This window comes from Triticum aestivum, chromosome 1D (assembly GCF_018294505.1).
Source record: "Triticum aestivum cultivar Chinese Spring chromosome 1D, IWGSC CS RefSeq v2.1, whole genome shotgun sequence".
NCBI lineage: Eukaryota > Viridiplantae > Streptophyta > Magnoliopsida > Poales > Poaceae > Triticum > Triticum aestivum.
Window position 1 is genome coordinate 424,163 of NC_057796.1, and position 15,481 is coordinate 439,643.

Consider the following 15,481-nt stretch of genomic DNA (forward strand, 5'->3'; position numbering starts at 1 on the left):
AATCTGAAGAAAAAATCAAAACAATATGCAATTTGTTTGTCGCAAAATTTCATCATGAAATGGCATCTGAAAGTCGTGAGAAAAAGTCCGATGATCCAAAAATGTTATTTTCAAAAGCATTTTGGAGTGCTGATTTTTTCCATGACTTCTATGGAAGACATTTCATGGTCAAAATTTGCAAGCATTGAAAATATTTGTCAATGTTTTCCAAAAAAATTAGACTTATTTTTCGTAGGAGTTTGCTTGGTGCGGAGGCGGGCATGGAGATGGAGTAGGAGCACAACATGGACTCCATGGATTGATGGGTGCTACACTGACGGACTAAATCCTATCTCTTCCTATGTAGTGTAGCGTTCCACATGAGAGATCATTCTGCCTAGCTTTTTTTTTTTTGAGAAAATCATTCTGCCTAGCTTAATGCAAGATATAGTCGCCGTGTGCATGCCCCCAGGACGACCCAAACCACACGCCTGAGCCAAACCACACGCCTGAGCCCACGCGAAAAGCCCGGCCCGGCTCACTCCCCTCAATGAACTAGCTATCTTGCCTTCAACGAGACGCTGAAGGGCTACAATAGTCGGGCCGGCCCATTTTGCGCACTATTAAGAAAAAGGAAAGAACAATTGGGAGAACGAGGGTTTGAACCTTGGGGCCTCCAGGAAGACAGCCACCGCGACCACCAACTCTTCGTTTTAAATATCGGGGGCCCGACCTAGTTGAAGCCACTCGAGCCGGCTTTCTCCGTTTTTTTCATTTTCTCGTTTTCTTTTGTTTCTTTTCTTTCTCTGGCTTTTTTGTTTCTTTTTCTTTTTGTTTAGTTTTATTTTTTCTTCTCCAGTTTTCCCTTTGATTTTTCTTATGTTTGTTTTCGTTTTCGCTCTACTTTTTCATAGGTGTCAAAAATATTTTTTAATAAGTGATCAACATTTTTTATACACGTTTAATATTGTCTGAACGCTTATTCAATATTTTTCAAATACTTGTTCAACATTTTCTAAATACTCGTTCAACCTTTTCCAAATACTCGTTCATCGTTTTGTAATACTTAGTCAATATCTTCAAATACTTATTCAACATTTTTAAATACTTGTTCAACATTTTTCATAGACTCGTTCAGCATTTTTGTAATTCTTATTCAATATTTTCAAAATACTTGTTCAACATTTATAATATTTCTTCAATATTTTCAAATACTTGTTCAATATTGTTTAATAATTATTTAACATTTTTCAAATGTATTTTTGAAGAGTGTTTTTCAAATATATATATTAAAGTATAAAAAAACAAAAAACCAAAAAATGAGAATAGAGAACCAAAAAACCCAAAAAAACAGGCCATGGCCTCCCGCACGTTTGGACCAGCCCATCTGGGGCTCCCCTCGATGCTGGAGGTTCCTCCTGTGTTGCTTAAAGCGAGACATAGGGGCGCCCTAGACCAAGTGCCGCCTCCAGTCCACCACCCTCTCACGTCTCCGCCGTCTCCTTGGCCAGGCCCCTCAACGACTTAGCTGGCGGCTGCGTTGGTACTACGAGTTTCTGTCGTGAGGTAGTTTAAGTTGCTCTGATCTGTAATAAATGAAGAAATGAGTAGCCAAATTTCTTGCTTTGATAAACTATTTGACTGCGGCTATGCTACTAACTGCCTGCAAATAGGTAGTATACAGCAATGGGTTTTACCAACCTTCTGGGAACTGTTGCACAGAACTTCATATCTTACTGTGCTGTTTTTTGTGTTATGTACTTATGTTGGGTTGGGTATTTTCTCCTGAAGAAGTTCGGTGCTGGAGATGTCGCGCTTAATTTGCATGGACTGTTACGGTGTAAATCATGCTGGCTGGGGAGTAATTTGAACATATGCGCAAACTGAAGGAAAAATGTAACAAACTTTTGATTGTATCAACGGATTCAGTTATCTCGGTCCATGCAATGTACTCTTTTTGATCTGTAATACTATAAATAAACAGTTTCGCTAGAACTCATCTAGATGAGATATACCTTGTTCAATATTTTTTTAATACTTATTCAACATTTTTCAAATGTGTTTTTGAGGAGTGTTTTTCAAATATATATATTTAAGTATAAAAAGAATAAAAAATAAAGCAAAAAACTAGAACAGAGAACAAAAAAAAACAAGCCATGGCCGCCCGCGCGGCTGGGCCGGCCCATCTAGGGCTCCCCCCGACGTGGGAGCTTCCTCATGTCTTGCTTAAAGCGAGACATAGGGGCGCCCTAGCCCGAGTGCCGCCTCCAGTCCGCATAATAAAATGATAATCCAACCTTTTACTATCAAATACTAATAGAAAAACCACGTGTTTTGAGTAACCATGCATGCCCGATCGACATCTCGCATTAATTACTCTTCTACTATGAGGACATTCGAGAAAGATTTGCAAAGCTAGAGTCATGGCTGGGTGTTAACACTAATACTTTGTTTTTATTTTATTTTCAATTTCTCTTCAGTCCAGTTTGCCGAACACATGACAACATCACACAGGGAGGCCTGTGCATCACATTAAAACTACACCAGCAGTCCTATAACACCAGAAGACACTAACATCACAATAAAACTACATCATGTCCTATAACATCACAATAAAACTACATCATTTCCTATAACATCACAACAAAACTACATCATGATGAGACAAAAGCAGTGTTCCTGAATTCTCCTGGTGCTGCTGCTAGACGAAATTCCACTCCAATTCTTGTCCAGTGAAATTGCAACTGCATTTGCAAGGCACTAACTAGTTCAGGGAGCATTGGAGTGGAACAAGAGAATGAGAAATCCAACGGTGCCAAATTACAAGAGTAACGGAGAACCCAACTCAACAAATTCAGAAGCAGACCAACTTATCTGTGCAAGTTCAGAAGCATTAACTGTAGAGGGCTAGGTACAGAACACACAACACAGAAGCTAGAGAGAAGATTGCATGATAATATAGACAAAACTAAGCATATAATTAAGAACACGTATACATACCTAACTAAATTAGGACAAATTAAGATAAAACAAGATCATTGTAGGAATTAGTATTTCTCCGGTTACAGATTCATATGTTTCTTCATACTGAAATAACAGCGATGTTCCCACATGGAGCGCACAATTCTTACAAGATGACATCTAACTAGCAGCGTACGATAGACTCAAACACCACGAGAAAGCACCAAGATAAAGCACAGCAGGAGACAGCGACTCTCGGACAAAGCACAGCAAGACTAAGATGGTGACCCTGTAGACGGTGTGCCAGGGAGGACGCGCCGGACGGAGGCCTGGGATCTCGCGGGAGGTGGCAGTGGCACCCATGGTGGCGGCGGAGGCGAGGGCAGGAGAGAGGGCGGAGCAGAAGTAAGCCAGCTTGTCAGGGGAGATCGTGGCGGCGGCGGCGTCGTTGTCGTCTCCGGAAGGTCCAGCTCGAGGGTGCTGGATTATTCGAGAATTTGCTCCGAAACAGCTCCAGAACGTCCAAGGGAGGGAATAACTCTCACACTCAGATGCAGAAGAAGCCAAGCCGCAACCGGAGCTTGACCGGCACACAAGGGATCGTCGTCTGTCATTGGTGTTAACAATCTAAGAAAGAAAAGCAATTAGCATGTGCATGTGCATTGTTTGGAGAAATAGAATTAAGCCATAATCTAGAGACGAAACCTAAGAGAAAGGACTCACGAATGGTACCAAGGGTGGGACGGTTGGGATGGATGTCCGCTGCATGCCTCAGCACAACATCAGCTTCCTCCTTGCACTTATCTGAAGAGCTGCCTTTCTCACGCCAAAAGTAAACCTCGACTTTCCGGAGGGAAGGAAGGTGCCCCATGCCGACATCCAGCTCACCACCGGCAATGTCCGACGCTCGGGCATCGAACCACATGATTTCAAGCCTTGACACAACTCCTCGTGGAAACATAGATGGCTCCGTCAGAAAATTCATGAAGTTGCACTCTCTCAAACATGGGAATGCATCAGCGCCAACGACGAACGTTTCGACATGAGTGTGCTGAGCTTTGCTGGTCCACAGCATGAGAGAACGAAGAGTGGGAAGCTTCCCAAGGATCTGAATGTCGACTTCCGGCCGCAATCTGTCCACTTCAATACTCATGGAGGAGAGGAGGGGAAACGATGATGAATTAACCCACCTAGGTAATGTGGTGGTGCATCCTTGAAACCGAAGGTACCGAAGCTGTTAGAGTTGTGTCGAATATAGTGTACAAGGTAGGTTATAATTGGACTTGTAGTTGTATTGTGTTTAGATAGGATATGGAGTCGTGTCCTGGTAGGACACTTGTATCATAGGCCTCTCATATATAGCGGGGCTAGACACACGATGTAACCTATGCCAACATAATAGCACAGACGCGCAAGGGGGAGCCGGCGGCATGTGCCGGCGCCCGGGTGGCCGGTGTGCGGTGTTGTGACGGTGTCACGGGGAAGAGGGCCCGTAGTCAAGCCCCGGGGATGTAGCCATATCGGTGAACCTCGTTAACAAATCTCGGTGTCGTCCTCGTGTGATTGCTTGGTCCTCGGATGATCAACGGTATGCCTCGGATTTATTCGAACAAGTGATATCATGAGCTAGATTGTCAGAAGAGGTTTTGGATCGTTGATCTAGAGGAGGAAAAGCGCTTAGTCGTGGATCAACATTGTTCATACGAAAGATGTCGCCGTAGAGCGACATGTGTGGACGAGGGCCGATCCGACGTGTTGGCGTTTTTTGGAATAGCAGTCAAGAGGAATCGTTCGTGCGGAAGCTGTTTGATCTGGCGATGTCGACGGCAGCAGGTTATAGGCGGATCTCGACGAAATTGTGCAGCAGCAGGGAGTCCTTGGCCTGTCCGAGTCAGGCGAGTTCGGTCGCGTGTGGCCAAGGATGCTCGTGGGCAACAGCCTAGGACGTGGCAGGCTGGCCCAAGTGGGGCTGGTGGTCCATTCTTGGAGGGCTAGTCCCTTGTGCAGTCGTGGTGGATTGGATGACCGAGGCAGGGCAGCAGCTAGCACTGTGGTAGTCTGGGACAAAGGCAGAACCTATGCGTGATGGCCAGAGATGCTTGATACGAGCGGACTAGGGACTTGTTTTGAGACAAAAAAAAGGACTGGCCATGGTCACGTGTGTGTACAGGGTGCACGGAGAAGCTAAAAAAACAAATAGAGACAAAGAAAATTGTGCAGGTTGCATGGAATTCTTTTTTAGAGTCGATTTGTTGTGAAGGCTTGGAACACGTGGACAGGTTACAGAGGCGCGCGGACAAGCGCGTCATGAGGATCACACAAACACAGGGCGTCAATCAATGCACGGAGATGTGTGGGTGGACACGACGCAAGGTGAAGCATGATTGCAGTATGTTAATTTCTGCTGGGTTGGACTGGACTGTCTGACGGATCGACTGGGATGTCGGTTGGTACAGAAGACGGTGGTGGAATCGGCGACAACGACATAGGGGCGTGATGCTGATGGTGACCGACTTCTGGGCGTGGAAACACGTGGTGCACATGCCCGAGGCTTGTGCGGCTTCGACAAGACTATGGCGCGGGATTGATTCAAGGTGGTGTATACACGGAGGTTCAAGTCGATGAGGCGCAGGGGTGGACTGATCATCTACCATGGAGTCATGTTGAAGGTGGAGCTGGATTGAGAGGCTACGGCGTAAGTCGACAGAGAGTCGAAGCCTATTCAGCGATGGAGAAAAGCAAGTGACACGTAATTCGGACTGGAGCCCAGTGGTCTGATGAAAGTGTGAAACTCGTCATCGGTCGGTGATGACCGATGGTACTCCGCAGTGGGGGTTGAGTGTTGTGGGTTTGCGACCCTTAAGACTTGATCAGGACAGCGGAGGCTCGAGGCGGTAATAGCGGCGAGGCGTGCGGTATGCACGGGACATGGAGACGGGCCAGGGCTCTGGTGGTCATACATGTGGTGAGACAACTGCGAATTTTGACTCGGGATGACTACAAGCAACGGTGAAATTCTTTCAAGTTTCAGACAGGCGGTCAAGAAAGGAGCGGTGATGTTGAGTTCAGGTAACTCTTAAGTGTGACACCCAATATGAAGTTGGGAGCATAAACTAGAGTAACAAGGAACTTAATTTTTGCTTGAGTGTTGACTGTGGTCAAGAAAAGAAGGGACTACAAGTTGCAGGTGGAGTCACATGGAGTCTTTGGAGCAGCAGCGGTGCTCATGGGATAAGCTCAAGTCCAATGTACATGGAAGTTTGACGCATTGACGAATTCAAGGTGGTGGAGAATATTTGCCAAGGTGGAGTTTGTTAGAATTGTGTCGAATATAGTGCACAAGGTAGGTTACAATTGGACTTGTAGTTGTCTTGTGTTTAGATAGGATATGGAGTCGTGTCCTAGTAGGACACTTTGTATCCTAGGCCTCTCATATATAGTGGGGCTAGACACACGATGTAACATATGCCAACATAATAGCACAGGCGCGCAAGGGGAGCCGGCGGCATGTGCCGGCGTCCGGGTGGCCGATGTGTGGTATGGTGACGGTGTCACGGGAAGGAGCGCCCGTAGTCAAGCCCCGGGATGTAGCCATATCAATGAACCTCGTTACAGTAAAGAGTTATTTACTGACCATTTCGCATATCTAATTTTTCATCGCATCTGAGTGCTCAAGTATTGCTCAACTCCAGGATACCAGTAACTACTCTAGCCAGCAGCAAAAAGGAGCTTGAGTTTACACACTCAAGTGACTGCTATCTCAAATGATTATTCTGACGTGCACAATCGGCACATACCAGAATGCTGCTTGCAGTACTCTACCTGCAGTAGATAATCAAACTGTAAGATAGCCATGCAAAATATTTATAAACAATAATTCTATGTTTTTATACATGTGACTGCAAATAATAGTAAATTGTCCATACTTATGATGCAAGTTAGCAACAGAGTAAATGATCTGCAAGTTATTTGGGAAGTTGCAAGCAAGCAAACCATTTGCCTGACAACTTTCACTTCACAAACTAGATTATGAAGCTGAATGTCTGTCAAAACGCATCGAGTCAAGCAAGTGAAGAAACAGGACAAAAGACACTGTAATGACACCATTAAGACATTAATCAAAAGAAAACCTGAATTCTGAAGCAAAGGTACTTTAACTGTTGAGCACCAAGTACTGATGTCTTTCAAGGAAAAACATCAGACAGGTACAGAGGAGACTAGAACTAAGTATAAGAATTAAGAAGCAAATTATTTCGTATATGTGGTTTTGCAAAAGTGACAGAAATCTAGTATGGTTTTCTTGGATTATGGGTACACCTTCCTTCTTCTGAGAGTTTTTTTTTTGTGTGTGGGATTTTTCTGATGTTACCATCATGTATTTCAGTGCATAAGCAACACCCAACTTTGTAGAATTCAGTCTGCCAATTTTTTTTATAAATCCATTGGTCCAATAAGTTAAATCCCCCTTGCATAAAAGGTTAAATTCCACTACTTCACAAAAAAAAAGCTAAATAGTGTGATTGATCATCCAACAGACAGGCAATTGATTGGTGAACAAAAACTTAAGAAAGGACTAAACGGAAGATACTTTACAGACTAAACATAATGAACTAAATATGCAAAGTATCATCTCAACTTTCAAACCAATTATATACCTACTAAAATTTGAAGAGAAATATTACTAGTTTTGACAAGTAAGAATCAGCAGATCACACAACTGCAAAATATTCAGAGCTAGTAGTTCATAAAGGTAGCTATCACTGAACAGACATAAAAAAAGGATTCAGAGCTTACACCCTTCATCAAGCAGATGAGGGTCCATAGCATGGCGGCGCAGACGATGGACCCGCAGTTCCCTCTGGTGCCGATGGTGAAGGTGAAGTGGTTGAACAGCCAGGCCACCACGCACCAGATCCACGTCCTCGCCGGGACCCCCCCGCAGCTCGAGAATGGTGTCGATGAACACCCCGACGAGCAAATCTGCACCGCAAAGGCATCAACACCGCAAGAACTCGACAGAGACTGTAGTACTGTATTGTGTGGACGAGCGGCGGCGGGGCACTTGCGGCGGAGAAGATGAGCACTAACCAGTGCGGGTTAAATCGACGAAACGGCATGGGGTTTATTGCAAAAATGCCAGTGCTGACCGGTCCAAGCTCTGGACGGCCACTTGTCGCTGTGATTCGTTCTAGACCAAATCATCACATAGGGTGTCAAGTTCTGGGACATTTTGCAAGTTTTGGATTAAATCATCATAACTTGTGCAAGTTCATGAATCTGGGTGCTATTACCTCTTATTCCTCCAACCCCACCACTTCCACCACTGCCAGAAAACATGTTGGTACACAGTGGCAGGAGGTCGAGATGATTATTTAGGCATCTGGGCCAGCTGCTGGCCGACAGCCAATAAATGTGCATGTATGTCGACACCTCCTTGATTGCTTTACACAACGTGCTCTCTGTAAAGAGTGAACGATGTGACCCCGTTCACTTTCCCCATCGTTATCTCTTCTTTCGAACCCCGTTCGTTTACACACTCACTCACTCCCTCTCCGAGCTCCCATCTCTCGCTCTGCACACCGCCGCTCCGGCGCGGGCCGGTGGTGCTGCTTCCACGCTCGGCGCTGTCTGCCCTGCCCTCTACGCCCCGCTTGCGACGGCCGCCGCCACCAGGTACGAGGTGCTCTGTTCTCTCCGCCGTACTCGTGCCACCAGCGGCGGCCTCCACTGGCCAAGAAACGTCCGTGGAGGTGGCCTAGAGCTGGCTCCTTTTTTCCACGTGACAAAATCCAAGTTCAGAGTTGCTTTTCTTCCTTCTAGGGGAAGATCCATGGAAGATCTTGCCATGCAGGACAAAACATAGGGCAAATCGGAAAGCTTTACAGTCATGGATTGCTACTTCATGTAGAGTCCTTCTTCCAGTTTTTTTCTTTTCTTTTTTATTACAACGGGAAAAAAAATACATACACGAATGCTTACTGTTTACAGTTGGATTTGAAACATGTTAGGATCTGCAAAAAAAAAAAAAAATGGCTCAAAGTTAGATCAGAGGAAACCTGCTTCTCATTTTGGAATGCACCGTTTTCTTCTTCTTTGCAACAGAAAAAAGACATCGGAGGAAGAAGCTGTTGGAGCGGAGGTCATTTCAACACGGGAGGAACCCTGTCAAGGCGCCTGCAAATTTGAGATCCCATTTGCAGCACCGGCAAAGTGCAAACACTACACCCAGTTGACCAGCAACCAAAACAGCATAACGCCCTTTAGGTCCGGCAAGGCAAGTAGAATGGAGGTCGTGACCGGGGCGATGAGCACCCTCCTCCCCATGCTCGGCATCCTGCTCAAGGAGGAGTACAACCTACAGAAGAAGACCAGGGGGGAGATCAAGTTCCTCAAAGCAGAGCTTGAGAGCATGGAGGCTGCCCTCATCAAGATCTCGGAGGCGCCGCTGGACCAGCCACCTGACATCCAGGTCAAGCTCTGGGCAAGGGATGTCAGGGACCTGTCCTATGAGATTGACGACAGCGTCGACAGATTCCGGGTGCGCCTTGAGTGTCGGCAACAAAAGATGCCACACAGCTTTATGGATTTCATCCATAGAAGCATGGACATGATGACAAAGGGCAAGATCCGACACAAAATAGGCATGGACATCAAAGACATCAAGAACCGCATCAAGGAGGTCAGTGAGAGGCGTGAAAGGTACAAGATTGACAGCGTTGTTGTACCCAAGCCCACCGGCACAAGTACTGATACCCTTCGTCAGTTAGCCTTGTTCAAAAAGGCAACGGAGCTTATTGGCACCGAAGAGAAGAGCCTTGAAATAGTCAAGATGCTGGCGGAGGGAGACGAGGTGTCCCAGAAACAGCCGAAGATGATCTCTATTGTTGGCTTTGGAGGCTTAGGGAAGACAACTCTTGCTAACGTGGTGTATGAGAAGCTTCGTGGAGAATTTGATTGTGGGGCTTTCGTTTCCGTGTCTCTTAATCCTAACATGAAGAAGCTTTTCAAGAGTTTGCTGCATCAACTTGACAAGGGAAAGCACAGTAACATCATGGACGAGTCAGCATGGAGCGAAACACAACTCATTAATGAGATAAGAGAATTCCTCCGAAACAAGAGGTATGTACTATAGGTTTTTCAGTTGACGTTTGTGCTTAATGTGCAGGCCGGTAAGGGTATTTCCTTCAGTTTGATCTTTTACATACATGTACTTGTATGTTTCTCCTGATATCTAACTTTGATCAGACTGGTGAGTGAATCCGTCTGTACAAAAACAAGATTTTTTGTACAATATGTCTAACAAGAACAAATAGATCATGAAAGGTGGAGTCTTTCTACCTCTTTAATTCTTCTAGAAAGAAATGGCCAATAAATGTGGAAGTTAAATGCGCCATTTTGGTACTCAAAACTACATGGTCCCTAGGCAAAAAATTGTAATATAATTATTTTAGAGTAATCAAATAATACTTACGGTATATCATGTACTTTCTTATATGTTTCTACCTGTTGGAGTATTATATCTAAATAAATAGGTGTAGGTTGAATATTTGCAGTACCATTGTAGTGCTCACCCTTAATACTGTGGATATGTTTACACTAACCAGCAACTCCAATGCTATTATACTATTATCGTAACATCCATGGCAAGCAACTGAGAATATCATAATATTATGACAAGTATATCTCTAAACTAGTGAGTGGATGCCACGAAGTTGCCTCCAGTACTCCAGGGTAGGCGCCACATGAAACCCTAGCCTCTTATCTATTTTTGTAAGTAAGTTTACAATTATGTCATCCGCCTGATTTGCTTGAACCATAGGTCTAAATTCTTTGCTTTGACGAGGTGAATGAACTACTAAGTCTGATCATCCAAACTAGGACTAGATCAAATTCTATTTTCTACCATTTATGTTTTCGGTTTACAAATTTCTACTTAAGAGCCATTTTAATCCCATAACCCTGCAATTTACGGTTACGTTATTTACTGGGTGTTAAAAACCATCCTCAGTTTCCTGATTTTTACTTGTATAAAATAGCTTTACTAATACACAGCTTTTGGTATTACCTCGTAGGTACTTCATTGTCATTGATGACATATGGGATAAATCTGTGTGGACAAGTATTAGATGTGCTCTGATTGAGAATGAATGTGATAGCAGAGTAATCACAACAACTCGCATTATGGATGTTGCTAAAGAAGTTGGTGGTGTTTATCAGCTTAAACCTCTTTCTAGCAGTGACTCAAGACAATTATTCTATCAAAGAATATTTGGAATTGGCGACAAGCGTCCTCCTATTCAGTTGGCTAAAGTAAGTGAGAAAATTTTAGGGAAATGTGGCGGAGTACCATTAGCTATCATTACACTGGCTAGTATGTTGGCTAGTAAAAAGGAACATGAAAATACATATACGTATTGGTACAAGGTGTACCAATCTATGGGTTCTGGGCTAGAAAATAATCCTGGCCTGATGGACATGAGGAGGATACTATTTGTCAGTTACTATGACCTACCTCCAAATCTGAAGACTTGTTTACTGTATCTCAGTTTGTATCCAGAGGATTATGATATTAAAACCAAACAGTTGATATGGAAATGGATAGGTGAAGGATTCATTCATGAAGAGCAGGGGAAGAGCTTGTATGAAGTAGGAGAGGATTACATTGCTGAGCTCATTAACAAAAGCTTGGTCCAACCAATGGATATCAATATTGCTAATAAGGCGAGCTCTGTCCGTGTACATGACATGGTGCTTGACCTTATCACTTCCTTGTCAAATGAGGAGAACTTTCTCGTTACATTGGGTGGTCAGCATACCAGGTCACTGCCAGGTAAGATCCGTCGACTGTCTCTCCAAACCAGTAATGAAGAGGATGTCCAGCCAATGCCAACCATGAGCAGCTTGTCCCATGTGAGATCACTTACTGTGTTCAGTAAAGACCTCAGTTTATTGTCAGCACTTTCAGGTTTTCTTGTCCTACGTGCATTGGATTTAAGTGGTTGTACTGACGTGGGTAATCATCATTTGAAGGATATTTGCAATTTATTTCACCTGAGGTATCTGAGTCTACAAGGGACATCTATCACTGAGGTCCCGAAAGAGATGAGCAATCTACAGCTTCTGCAAGTGCTAGACATAAGGTCCCCCATGAAAAAATTGCCATCAACCTTTGTTCAGCTAAGACAGCTGGTGTTCGTTGACATGGGTATTAATATGGTCTCTACATTGCTTCTAAAAGCAATGTCCACCTTGCCCTCCCTCTCTTCCCTTGCAATCACATTAAGAGAACTGAGAGAGGAAGACCTCCAAATACTTGGTAGCATGCCATCTCTGCGTGATCTCTCTCTATTTGTAGTGTATCAGGGAAAAGTCACATATAAAAGGCTAGTCATTGGCAATGGTTGTCCCTTCCAGTCTCTGACAAGGTTCAGTATAAAGAGTATAGAAGCCACTGTCTTCATGTTTGCACAGGGAACCTTGCAAAAGCTCCAAATCCTGGAGTTAGATTTGTATGTTGAGAAAACAAAACACCAATTTGGTGATTTTCAGTTTGGGCTAGAGAACCTGTCTTCGGTTGAGCATGTCTATGTGGTTGCTCGTAGTGGTGGTAGTGAGGATGAACTGACCAATGCACTTGAGAAAGAGCTTGATATTAATCCCAACAAGCCCATACTGACGGTGAAGCAGGTAACTCCATGCTGATTCCCCTTTGTTCACAGTAACTTAACTATAGTTACTTGTCTGCTCTTTACACTTTACTACTTGTATAGTATTGACTCCTACTCCATTCTGGAATTTGGCGCTTCAAGTACTACTAGTTCACTCCGCGCAGCTTCATAGTCTAGAGAATTTAAAATGCATGCGGCCGCAAAGCCAGCGCGTGAGCAGCAGTCTCCAATGAAACGACAACTTGCTTCCTGGCGACTGATGAACGGCGGTGCTGGAGGAAGGGAAGCACGCGAAGGCGAGCGGCAGGGACGTGGGGCTTCGCGTGCGCTGCATGCGTCCCATCTAGACGTCCAGAGCTGCCAAGTGCAGCCGTTGCCCGTCCTTTGCGCGGCCAACATCCGCTATACGCCACAAAATATTGTCTAGTAGAATCGGTTCGTCTCTAGGAGCTCTAGGATGGAAGGAATCGACCTCGGAGGCTCTCCACCTCCGGCTAGTGACCGTGAAAATATATCTTAGAGCACCAGCACCCAGGCCCCTCTTATCTAGCCATCCATTCTTCGCATCAAGATCCGTGTAAGTACATTTCTCTTTTTTTCTCTCTCACATAGAACGTGTCTTCAAATTCAAACCTTTGCAGAGCAGTAAAACTTTCTAGCTAGAATCTAGGATAAATTTTTTAGATTTTTCCGTCCAACATAAATATACAAAATAAGTTTCATTTGATTAAAATATATATTTTTTAGTATTTATGTTGGACGAAAAATTCAGAAAGTTTTATCCCACATTCTAGTTAGTAAGTTTCGCTGCGCTGCAAAGTGTGAAGTTCATAACATATTCTATATGAGAGAAACGAAAAAGCGAAAATTTCATATAAGAAGTTAGTTGTCTTGCACAAATCTTAAAGCAATATTGAAGAGTCAGAATAGCAGGGCCTGGGTGCAAGTGCTCTACAAATCTGCGTCCCTAGTGACCGCCGCCATGTAATCTCCTGCTCTGGCGCATCCTGGCCTGCTCCACCAACCTCTTAGGCTTTGTGGAGCCGTAATGAAGCTTCTACCGTCGTACCGCCGAGGCTCTGCGACCCCTAGCACACCTCCCTGTGGCGGTAATGCCTCGCTCCGCCAGCCGCCTTGGTCAACCATGTCCTCGTCCCGGAGTTTCCCCTACATTGCAGACCATGCGGACATGGTCTAGGTGAGCGCCTGGTGTTTGCTCGGACACTGGACGATGTAGCATGCTCTCCCGCCAGCTCGTGCCGCTGCCTCGGGTGCTCCTATGCTGTCCCGGGCGCCGCCTCCGTGTGCACGATCGCTGGTGTTCAAAGCGCCGGTGAGACACCGACGGGGGCCCATCCTTGGATTGATTGGGTTAGGGTAATCCCCTGTTAGCATATTAAACTGACATGTTGGTCCGGCCGTTTTTATTTCCTTTCATTAAATTATGCTTACTGTAAGGCCACATCACCATTGACTGGTCAACTGGAATTCCACGACAGCAAACCACCATATAACTGTGTAACGCGGGGGGGGGGGGGGGGGTAGAGTAAACAGTTTCAATAGTTTAGGGTATATTCTAACCACTATTGAAGTTGGTAAATTAAACGTTGTGCTTAGTTGAGGGTTGTAAAATAAACCTTTTTTCTATTTCATTTAGTTTTACTTATTGTCTTTTTATTTGTTACTTCCACCGTTCCATAATTCTTGTCGTGCATTCGAACTAAATCCACGACAAGAATTATGCAATGGAGGGAATAATAAAATAGAAATGTTTGCTGCTGATAGTTCCTCTTTATTCCAGGTGGGCGAGTGTTTGGCCTCTGACTTGTTGCTAAGTTTAAACTGGGCACTTGGTATGGCACCGAATCCTATTGAGGCATTGCATTCAGTTTAAGTGAATATCTGTCTCTATTATTTCATTGGTAGACATATAGTAAATCTCTGATTAAGGTGCCGTAAATGCTTGGATACTAAACTATTGTAGAAAAATATAAAAAAAATTCCTTATAAAGTGTTGTAAAACTAGGGGTTTGTAGATTAAGTTATTTTACTCATAGCGAGGCTGTTGGATGAATTATTGTAGAATTCAAAATGGTTACTCATAAGAACTTAGATATTTCTGACAAATTTCAAAAAAGGTAGAGAGAAACTAGAAATCAAAAGATACAACTTAATTCATTTGTACGGGAGCTAACTAATGCGTTGTTTGGTGGGTGCAGGTCCCGAAGTGCTGTCCATAGAAGAGGAATAACCTGAGTTGATGGAATATATGATCAAAATCTTACAATGTTTCAACAATGGACCGATCTTTGATTCTACTAGCAAAGAACTGATCGAGGAGGATGCCTGTGGCCCATGCAGACACAACCAAGAGCTTACCAGATGGAATTTCCGCATTAGTTCAAAACTGTAGCTAGTACATGGATGGTATTTTGTAACAAATCATACGGTGTAGCGACTGATCCAACCATTGCATGCACTTGGATTACTGTTTCTCTGTCAAGAAAGTACCATTAAATCTGAATAATTACGGCTATTTATTGAGTGTGCTTGTGATGTACCGGGACTGAAGTAAATTTATGTTAGCTTGTTGGCAGAAGTGATGGCCGTATAGTTTAATTTAATCTGATTTGTTAGTAATAACAAGATATCCGGCCTGGTACTAATAAGCGGCATGCATGCATGTAGATGTGAAGCGGCTCATCGGCCGGAGTTTCTCTTATTATGAGTCGGTGCAGGGCGATGCAAAGTAGTGGCCGGAGGAGATCTCGGCCATGGTGCTCGCCGGCCTCAACGTCATGCGCATTATCAACGAACCAACCGCAGCGGCGATGGCTTACAGCATCACCAAGGAGTGGAACCACGCTGAAGAG

General features: G+C 44.3%; 1 protein-coding gene across 2 annotated transcripts; it reads left to right on the top strand.

Moving 5' to 3' along the window:
* Positions 1-8,400: 8,400 nt before the first annotated feature.
* LOC123179762 (disease resistance protein Pik-2) lies at positions 8,401-15,184 on the top strand. Of its 2 annotated transcripts, XM_044591641.1 has the most exons (6): positions 8,401-8,613; positions 8,761-8,844; positions 9,043-10,059; positions 11,013-12,627; positions 14,410-14,461; positions 14,828-15,184. In XM_044591641.1, exons 2-6 carry the CDS (start codon positions 8,828-8,830, stop codon positions 14,857-14,859), a joined length of 2,733 nt encoding a protein of 910 aa, XP_044447576.1. In that variant the 5' UTR covers positions 8,401-8,613; positions 8,761-8,827; the 3' UTR covers positions 14,860-15,184. The 2 variants fall into 2 exon arrangements, with proteins under 2 accessions (XP_044447576.1, XP_044447577.1); XM_044591642.1 differs by lacking the exon at positions 8,761-8,844 and having other exon boundaries at positions 8,402-8,613.
* Positions 15,185-15,481: the final 297 nt, after the last annotated feature.

What these genes read in the sequence shown, in the direction of transcription:
- LOC123179762 (XM_044591641.1), top strand. An exon ending in GAATTCCTCCGAAACAAGAG is followed by an intron (nt 10,060 to 11,012) that starts GTATGTACTATA and finishes ATTACCTCGTAG; the next exon opens with GTACTTCATTGTCATTGATG. An exon ending in CCATACTGACGGTGAAGCAG is followed by an intron (nt 12,628 to 14,409) that starts GTAACTCCATGC and finishes TCTTTATTCCAG; the next exon opens with GTGGGCGAGTGTTTGGCCTC.